The following is a 10303-nucleotide window of genomic DNA, read 5'->3' on the forward strand; positions in this document are numbered from 1 at the left end:
GAGATTTTAGTGATAGGTTATTTTATGCATAAAAATTGTTTATTTGAGCCCTATTTTAAGAAAATGTTTTTAAAGTTATTGTTTTTTACTGTTCTTATTGTATTTCTTAAATGTAAAGAAAAAGAAAATCTGCTATCTGAACTCCATGTTTTTAATCCATAGACTATTCTGGAAAAAGATACATGTATACTTTAAAAAAAATTATTCTGAAAGGAAGAGAAAAATCTTTGAAGCCTTCTCTGAACTGTTTTTCCTCTCTTTTGTTACAGGTGTCCGTTTTTTCAGCTATATTAATCTTCTAAATCAAACAAAAAATGGATTTCTTAAACTCATCTGATCAAAACTTGACCTCGGAAGAACTGTTCGACAGAATGCCATCCAAAATTCTGGTGTCCTTCATTCTCTCTGGGCTGGCACTGATGACGACGACCATTAACTCACTTGTGATCGCTGCAATTATCGTGACCCGAAAGCTACACCACCCAGCCAACTACTTAATTTGCTCCCTTGCAGTCACAGATTTTCTTGTAGCTGTCCTGGTGATGCCTTTCAGCATTGTGTATATTGTGAGAGAGAGCTGGATTATGGGGCAAGTGGTCTGTGACATCTGGCTGAGCGTTGACATCACGTGCTGCACTTGCTCCATCTTGCATCTCTCTGCTATAGCTTTGGATCGGTACCGGGCAATCACAGATGCTGTTGAGTATGCCAGGAAAAGGACTCCCAAGCATGCTGGCATTATGATTACCATAGTTTGGATTATATCTATTTTTATCTCTATGCCTCCTCTATTCTGGAGGCACCAAGGAACTAGCCGAGAGGATGAGTGCATCATCAAACACGACAACATTGTTTCCACTATTTACTCAACATTTGGAGCTTTCTACATCCCATTAACATTGATTTTGATCCTCTACTACAAAATATATAAAGCAGCAAAGACGTTATACCACAAGAGACAAGCAAGTAGGATTGCCAAGGAGGAACTGAATGGTCACCTTTTGGGGAGTGGTGAGAAAAGCATTAGACTGGTCTCCACACCGTACATGCTAGAAAAGTCTTTATCTGATCCATCAACGGACTTTGATAAAATTCATAGCACAGTGAAAAGCCCCAGGTCTGAATTCAAGCATGAGAGATCTTGGAGAAGGCAAAAGATCTCAGGCACAAGAGAACGCAAAGCAGCCACTACCCTGGGATTAATCTTGGGTGCATTTGTAATATGTTGGCTTCCATTTTTTGTAAAAGAATTGGTTGTTAATGTCTGTGAAAAGTGTAAAATTTCTGAAGAAATGTCAAACTTTTTGACATGGCTTGGATATCTCAATTCCCTTATAAACCCACTGATTTATACAATCTTTAATGAAGACTTCAAGAAAGCATTCCAAAAACTTGTGCGATGTCGATGTTAGTTTAAAGAAGTTTATTATGAAAAGATTGGGGTTCTTTCGAGGTGAAGTAACTAAATGAATGATAAAGAATAAAACATTTAAACTTTTAGAAGGACATAAATTAAAGCTGCTAGAATGATATTAATATATATTTTAATAGTAACATAAATATATAATGTATTGATTTAAAGGCTTTTTTTGACCATTATTCTAGAGTATGTGAAATTAGAAAATAATTTATTGTTTATAAACAATATTTTGCCTATGCAATGTCCCTAAAAACTAACTGGAAATATATATATATTATTACTAACAGTGATTTTTCAGGTTTATATCTTATAACAACTACAGAAGAATTTTCAATTAACAACATACCTCCATCCATAATTTCTACGTAATCTTATTGTTTTATTATATGATTCTATTATTTTATAGACAAGATAAAATTCACCACAAAGCACACATTTCTCCTACCTAACCACTCTTGTCCCCTCTCCATCTTACCCTAGGCAAAAGAGGAGGGGGAAGGAGCTAAAAAAAAAGACTCTTACTTAGTGTGACCAGAGGAAACATAAAAGTCAGAGGTTGATACTGTCTTTGTATTTTGATAGTAAGGAGTAATCATAAAATGAGCTAGGTACTGCAAAATGATTCTGGATACTGAACTTGTGCATATTTACCATATTCTTTTTGTTTAATATGAATTCCTAGAAGAATATTTTCTTAATCATATATTATCAACATTTGAAATCAAAGCCTTACCCTAGTAGAAATAACTCAGGGAGGGTCTGAGGGTGGTGTTCTAATTTTGCTATGTTTAGGAATCAAATTTAAGGCACTAAGTAACCTACGTTACTTGCCATAGATATTATATGCCTGACTTTTTAAAAAATTTCAGATATATTTCATTTCTGTTAATGTTAACAAGCTTAGTTGCTAACTAAAAAGTCTGTGATACTTTGTACTTCAGCAGCTATTTCCCTTTTTTTAGAGAGAATGTGGTAGGAATTCTTAGACTTTTCACTGACTTCAAAAAAATCTCTAGTTTCCCAACTGATAGAAATGAATAAGCAGAGATGAATATTATATTAGTTATATATATTATATATGTATATATCTCCCAATTAGTCACTCCACAAGTTCAGTGAGCCAAAGCAATTTCATAAGTTTATCTACCATATTTATATAGGGATTTGAAAACAAAAGAACCAGGCTTCTGAGAAGATTTCATTTCATTTGAACCAGCAAGGTCATATACCACCTTTTAATCCTATCATCAACCAAAATCATTTGAAAAAACAATACATTCCCTTTTATTCTAAGCTGTACCTTCATGTGTATTCTAACTATTCTTTCCCAGTGGGGTGCTTAAGAGTACATTACATCAACTTTTTATGTATCAATGACACATTACTCTCAATCTAACAAATATTTACAGAACTTTAATTTTATATAAGGCATTGAGATGTACTCTCAATGTTTAGAAGATGTATAGAAGATACGGGAAATAATAAAATACTGTTTCTTCCTTTAACATGTTTACAATCTAAAAGATGAAACAAACAACAAAAATATGAACACTATAATAGAAAAGAAAAAACAAAGATCAGCATGGAGGTTGTTTACATTTTTATGATGATTCAAAGGAAAAACTGATCACATCTAGTTGAGAAAAATCAGGAAATTTTTGTAAAGAATGTATCTAAAATGGATATTTAATGAACAGCATTTGAGCAAGAGATTTGGGAGAGCATACTTCAGGTGGTGGCAACATAAAGATTTCAGACTGCATCCTGCAAGCATTTGATGGGACATGATCATAAAATAGCAGTGAGTTTGGCAGCTATTTAGAATGACAGAAGAAGAGCTTAAAAGAGAAACTAGCCATTATTGTGGCTGACTCTGAGTGTCAGAAAAAGAAGTCTATAGTCAATTTGGTTGCTGTCTGTCAATGAGGGGGTCACTGATGCTTTTTAGCAGAAATATTACAAGTTTAGGGCAATTCTAGAAAAAAAATCTGAGTGGATTTGAGCAGAGAGAGTACTGGACATAATAACTTCTTGTTAGAAAGCAATTATTAATCTGGGCAAGAGGTGATAAAGTCCTGAACTTGGTTCTGGCAATGGGAATGTAAAGGAAGAAATAGATGAGAGGTATTGTGGAGGTAGAATCTGCAGGTTATAGCAAATATGTTAATAAGCAGGCAGACAGATAGAAAGACATGAGTCACTAAGATAACTAGTTCTCAACTGAAATGAGGAACTCAAGAGAAGGGGCCTATTGGTACAATGATGACTTCTCTTTTGGGTACGCTAAGCACATAAAGACATATCAGAGCTCACAGGCACTTCCTGAGCAGTCTGGTCCAAGCAAAGCCAACAAGTAGATGAGATGTATCTAAGGCTCCTGCCACTTCTTTTGTCCTCTTCTCTTTATTTCCCAGGGCCTGTGTGCTGTGTTGACAGTCCAAAGCGTGTTTGAGACCCTATCATTCTCTGCTTATTTCTCTTTCTCCTTCTCACCAAAATTTGATTCTGTGATTTATTTACCCAAAGGCCTTGCTAAAGTTAAAATAATCTGTTAATTTATTTACACTCACCTCAGGAATGTATATATTTATATTGGAGAACTCTAAGAGACACAGCCCATCAACCCAAAGGAAGAATTCTCAAGCAAGGTGAGGCTCACCCAAACGTACATACTACCCTCTACTCTGAGTTGGACTGAAGCTCAAATCTAGGAAAATAATACTCTAAGTGACAGGCAAGTCAGATTCTCCTTTAGAGCTCTCTGCAGAATCAAGTTTATTATTTCTTTGTGTTTAAAGCATTTTTTTAATCCAAGGGGGGTCAGAACACATTACAGTAATTATCACTTCGTCTATGTGTTTTCCCCACATGCTGAAGATACAGATCATGCCATTCCTCATGAACTGATATGAGTGATTTCTCTTTAATAGCTTTAAAGGGTAGGAATGTAAGGGCTAATAATCTGTAATTTGGACTGTTAAAAAAATTTATGAAGAACAGATTGCATATAACATGATATGCTTCTCTGAATACCTAGGATTTATTCTCTCAATGAAATTTTTCCAAGTTACTAAAAGCTGAAGACTTCTACTGAGGAAAATAAATTTTCACATCCATAACAAATGTAACAATATAATAATGCATATATTTAACTGATAAGGTAGAAGAAAATATATAAATATCATAGAAAGTGGTTAAATATTAGATAATGAAGGTTAACTTCCTGCTACAATTTTAAATAGACCAGCACCAGAAAAGTTAAGTGGAGGGTTTGTTTTTGCTCTGCTTCTTCTAAGTATTTTCAAATGAAGGATGTGTAAATGACAAGGTCAAAACACCAAAGAAAAGATAGGATGTCAAACTACTGAATACTAAATTAAGTCCAATACGTCTATCATTTGGCATAGCTATGTACAAATCATGTTTGAAAATCCACTTCTGTTTATGAAATATGGTCTTTTTTATAGGGTTGGGTTGGGAATATGGATTCTCCACCCTAATTTTTTGTTTGTTTTGTTTCGTTTCACAATAGACCCCCCAGGGTCAAATCCATAGCATAAACAGTTTATCCAGGTAATGGCAGTTGATGGGTCAGCCCTTAAGTAGGATGAATTTCCATTTGAATCTCCAAAACCAATCTTCCTTTCATTTTTCTGGTGAACTTGATTCACCCCCGCTCCCACCTCAACCCCCTCCCTGTGCTCCAGGTTACACAAGTTCCCCACTTCCAAGTGAAGAAAAGCTTCTTTGGGACTCACTTCCAAATTATTCTAACAGCTCCGAATTTTAAAATTCCTTAGCAAAGCATAATCCCCATATTCTCAGGCTCAAACTTAAGCTTGCCCCTCTTTATCAAGAGCTTTGTGTCAAAAAGAAATAGAGAAAAATTGGAAGCCAGTTAACAGGACATGTGCTGACTTGCTCCACCAAATATCATGAAAAGTGAGAGTGGTTATTTGCTTCCTGCTGACATGCTTTCCTCTACCTCAAGGAGTGAAGAGCTTCCTCATGAATTTACACAAGATTTTTTTTGACTTGCAGTCAGAAAATCAGGTTTACTGTATTGCAGGAAAGGAAACTTGAAGGATTTTTCCTTAATATATTCTAAAGTCCTTCAAAAATAATCCTGCACAATTCAAAATGTGTCCACATTAAATTGTTTTAGAAAATGTGTCTCTGGGCTTCCCTGGTGGTGCAGTGGTTAAGAATCCGCCTGCCAATGCAGGGGACAGGGGTTCAAGCCCTGGTCCGGGAAGATCCCACATGCCACGGAGCAACTAAGCCCGTGCGCCACAACTACTGAGCCTGCGCTCTAGAGCCCGTGATCCACAACTACTGAAGCCTGTGTGCCTACAGCCCGTGCTCCGCAACAAGAGAAGCCACCGCAATGAGAAGCCCGCGCACCACAACGAAGAGTAGTCCCCGCTCGCTGCAACTGGAGAAAGCCCACGTGCAGCAACGAAGACCCAATGCAGCCAAAAATAAATAAATTAAATAAATAAATTTAAAAAAAGAAAGAAAGAAAATGTGTCTCTAATACCCTCCTAAAAACTCAAATGATTATATTCAGACCTTTATTTTGCCAGAAAATATTTCCAAAGGCAAGTTAATATTTCTGTCATGAACAAAGTAATACTTTTGTATGGCATTGTGATCATTTTTCATGGCCTTGTGAATTCATATGCTTCCCCCCATTATTTAAATGAGGCACTTGTTGAGAAAAATACTTTCCAACATTATAATAAATGTATGGTTACTGATAAAGAATATCTTCTCTGTACGAAGCATGATAGTACTTGAAACCTACCTGAGAAAGATAAAAATTTTTCAAAGAATTTGCATTCCCTGATTAGGCCAGAAATGATAAAAATTCTGAGGAAAAAAATGTATAATATTATTTTGATCAACAACAAATCCTGTCAAACTAGCCTTTCAGTGAAGTTTGTGTCACAGCTCTAATTTCTACCATGGAGAGTTTCCACCTCTGCAAGGACAGTAAAATGACCTTATTGGTTTATGTAGATACACAGCAAAGCTTGCTATGTCTTTCTTCCTATGCTCTCCAATAAACTTTTCACTATATCCTGTTAATATTCCTAAATTATATGTAATTAACATTCATTCCTAAAAATTATACTTATTATATCATTATATTTTATTTCATATATTGCATCATTAATTATTATATAATTATAATTGCATTATATTGCTGGGTCTTGCTGCTTTGGGGTTTCCCGCATCCCAACTCCATTAATAAAATAAAATTTTACTCATCCACATCCCCCCATACACACACAAACATTGACAATTTCCTCTTCATGTTAGGTGGCTTGGCTAGGATTTGAGTGGATCTGTGACCCTAGTAGAGTGTGTGTGTATGTGTGTGTGTGATCTTGCAGATGTTAAGAAGGACTGAACTGGAAAAAAGAAATGCTCTTCTTAGCATAGCACACTGTTGAACTTGAAGATGAAAAAGAAAGAGGAAGAGAGGGGGTTTTCAGCAGGAAGGAAGAGGAGTCATTCAAATTTGAGCTTTTTAAAATCAGTGTGCAGAAGAATCACCTGAGATGCTAGTTACAAAGGCACATCCCAAAGATTCTAAATCTGTGAGTCCTGAATGGAACCCCAGAATCTGAGTCTTTAGCAGGATTTTCCAGCTGTTCTAACGAAGCTGGAGCTTGGAGCCTTTCTAGAGACCATTGCTTGAAAGCTCCCAGCTAGCTAGATAAGAATTTTAAAGGACATAGTTATAGTAACTGAAAATGAAAGTTCACCACCATTTCACTAGTTGAGTTCCAGTCAGAATTGCTACTATATGAAAAGTGCCTAATACAAAACTGAACAGAAGTAAAAATCACATCAACATTGCTCAGTGAATTATAAAGCCCTCAGTTAGAAAAATATTAAAGTCTATTCTCAATCAGTATATTATTTAAATTTTGCTAGGACAAAGAATGAAAGCTTTTCATCACATATGAAGCAACAATTTAAAGGAGTAAAGAAACCTCTAGATTTGAAATCAGAAAAGGCTAAAAGAGCATCCTGATTCTGCTAATCACTGACTTGATGCTGAGCAAGTTTCATCTATCCTGCGTGCCTCAAATTAGAATTGAAAGACTAAGGAAGTAGAGTGAGATAAAGCAAACACCCTTGAAAAACACTAAAGTACCACAAAATGTAAATTAGCATTGTTATTATTCTCTGTGGCAGGTCTGGAATGTATCAGAGCAAACGACAGGGAGACTGGTGTTCTGGATTGGGCACTGCCTTTTCTGAGTCTGGAGAGAAGTGAGTGATTGATGGCCTCCTGCTTCTGACTCTCCCTCGAAGCTCTGTCCTTAGTAGAGCAATAACTCCCAAAAACCCCATCTGCAGCTACAGAAATGCCGCCCTGATGGGCACTCACAAGTCTCTTTCCTTGCTGTATCCTGCCATCCCTATTACTAAAAGCCTGGCATTGTTGAAACTTGGTTAGCTTTCTTGAAGGATGCAATACAATCCTTCCACCCTATTAAAATCAGAACCGCAATTATTCCAGCATGGATTTCTCCTACTGATATAGTCAGAGGTGATTTCCCGTATGTTTCAGGATCAGGGTTTTAGTTTAATCCTTTAAATACTAAAGGGAAAACCTTCATTTGAAATGAGAACTCTAAGTTGCTGAAAATAAGACTGGAGGCTTAATTTTAGGCTCTACTGAGTGTATGAAAAAAACACTACTAATTTATATAAAAATATTAAAATTTAAAGTAACTATTCAATAATGGTTCCCTATTGCTTATTACATTGCATCCAGACTCTCTGGCTTGTCCCTAATATTAGGGCCTTAATATTAATAACAAAAGATAACCACCCTCTATAAAATCTTATTTCCCACTATCCTGTCTACCCCAACAAGTGCTGTCTTCTCTAATCCGGTCCCTCTCTTCAATGTCCTCACAGTGTGCCTTGATCATTCTTGTCTCAATTACTCTTTTAGCATTTTTTTTCCCTTCCACCTGAAGTGCCCTCCACCTCCTTGATGCAATTTATCTTTCAAAGCACCGATTAAATTCCACTTCCTCCTTGAAACTAAATTTGTATTCAGTTTCAATATCGTGAGGACACAATATTGTCTTCAATAATTCCTTATCTGTTTTTCATATCACTAGTTTCTTCATGAGTGTTTGGTTTTTATACTAACTAAAAATAGTAATGTAAGTTACTTAAGGGACATATGTTTATTTCTTTATATTCCTTCCATACCTATCGCAAATATTTTTGAATACTGATCTCCTTCTCTAAGTGAGCCTGGTGCATTTCCCTGTGTCCTAGTAACTAGAAGATGTTACAGTTGATTTATCTTTATTCCTAAATGTAATAAAAAGAAATACAAGCGTATTTTTATCAAAAGGGAAACTGAGAGGTAATGTGTGTTTTGCTAGAAATAGAAAGCTTGTTCTTATATTTTCAATGATTAGAGAATATCTTACTGAAAATGAAAACATGAAATTCATAGAACATTAATTTTTGGTAATTATCTGTGCATTATGAAAAATTTGCTGTTTGGTAATTATACATCATAAACCATATGTACACTATATAAAAATGCTTTAAGTTGTCTATTTCTAAAGACAGTATTTTAATTGCTATTCTAAAACAGATACAAATAAATACACTTGGTCATATTAAAACTCAGCTATTGGCTTCCAGCCCACCTGACGTGAAATCGCTCCTCTTCATACTCCCTGCCCAGCCCCAGTCCCCTTCTGTTCCATGATTTGTATGTGAATGAAAAGAGGATAGCATTTTAGAGTAAGAAATATCTCTGCAGTGAAGTAGAAACTGCAATATGTTCTTCAGCTCAAATGGAACAGTTCTTATTTTCTGGGGAATTCTGGAAATCATTCTTTATATATTTAAGAGCTAGAGAAACATTCCTTAACAATTTCATTTAGCTCAAGCATTTTAAAAGAGGTAATAAGTAATAGGGGCCCATACCCACCTCACCATCCTATATGATTATGGTACAAGCACTCTTAGGTTGACCAAACATAGAAATGTCAACTCTTTAAAACTCCCCAGCTCTACAGCAAGCCCCTGAGAATCTCTCTGATGTTGGGGAACACAGTGTGTTAACTCTGGATGCCCAGCTGAACTCCTCTTGTTTTCCAAGGGTCCCACCCAGCATGGTTGTCTCTTCATCTACAAAATTGGCTCTAATTACATACTCCTAAAGAAGGGAATAAAAAGTGAATTGTAAGTTCATATCTTTGTCTATTGTGTTTTCATTTATGCTGATGTCTCAAAATATAAACACCGAACCCAGCAATGACTTTGTTTTAACCTTGATTTTCTTTTCTATTATATCTTCCAATTAATCTAAAAGTTTAAATACTATCTATTCTACTTGCCATACTTACACAAAAATAACTCCAATTAGAAAGGCATGTATGTTTCAGGAATCTTCTGTCCTTTTCCCTGTTCTTAAAGTATGTCATAAGCAAAACATCTGGTGCCTCAAGTTGGATAATTGATTTCTTACGTTTGTATTTTCCACTGAGTAATCAATGAACTAGAATTGTATATGTACACTATTAAACCTGAGCCAAAACTTTAAATGCATTTTCTTTCTCAAAATCTTCCCATTGATGAAAAATAATATATAGTGGTTATTATCTTTAATAAAAAAAAAAAAAAGACATGAAAAACCACTTACGTTTATTTTAACAATTTTAATAGCAACTGCCCAAACTATAGAAAATGTTCAAATATGAATTTTAATAGTCTATGAAATATGAAAGTCTGCTCAGGTTGTTGCTGTTAAAAGCGTAACAAAAATAAATATGTGCTGAAATTTGATGTTGCTTAGCCCCGAAACAGTAAAATGTAAAATAAATCATA

General features: G+C 35.3%; 1 protein-coding gene across 6 annotated transcripts in view; it reads left to right on the forward strand.

The window, feature by feature from the left end:
• HTR1F (5-hydroxytryptamine receptor 1F) overlaps positions 1 to 9667 on the forward strand; it is a 279529-nt gene extending 269862 nt beyond the window's left edge. For all 6 annotated transcript variants that reach the window (XM_082392441.1, XM_082392438.1, XM_082392439.1 and 3 more), the window contains one exon: positions 270 to 9667. In XM_082392441.1, the coding sequence (XP_082248567.1) occupies positions 315 to 1412 (1098 nt within the window). In that variant the 5' untranslated portion in view covers positions 270 to 314 and the 3' untranslated portion in view covers positions 1413 to 9667. The remainder of the gene's footprint in view (positions 1 to 269) is intronic.
• The last annotated feature ends 636 nt before the right edge of the window (positions 9668 to 10303 follow it).

This window comes from Balaenoptera borealis, assembly GCF_965194805.1.
Source record: "Balaenoptera borealis genome assembly, chromosome: 5".
Taxonomy (NCBI): Eukaryota; Metazoa; Chordata; class Mammalia; order Artiodactyla; family Balaenopteridae; genus Balaenoptera; species Balaenoptera borealis.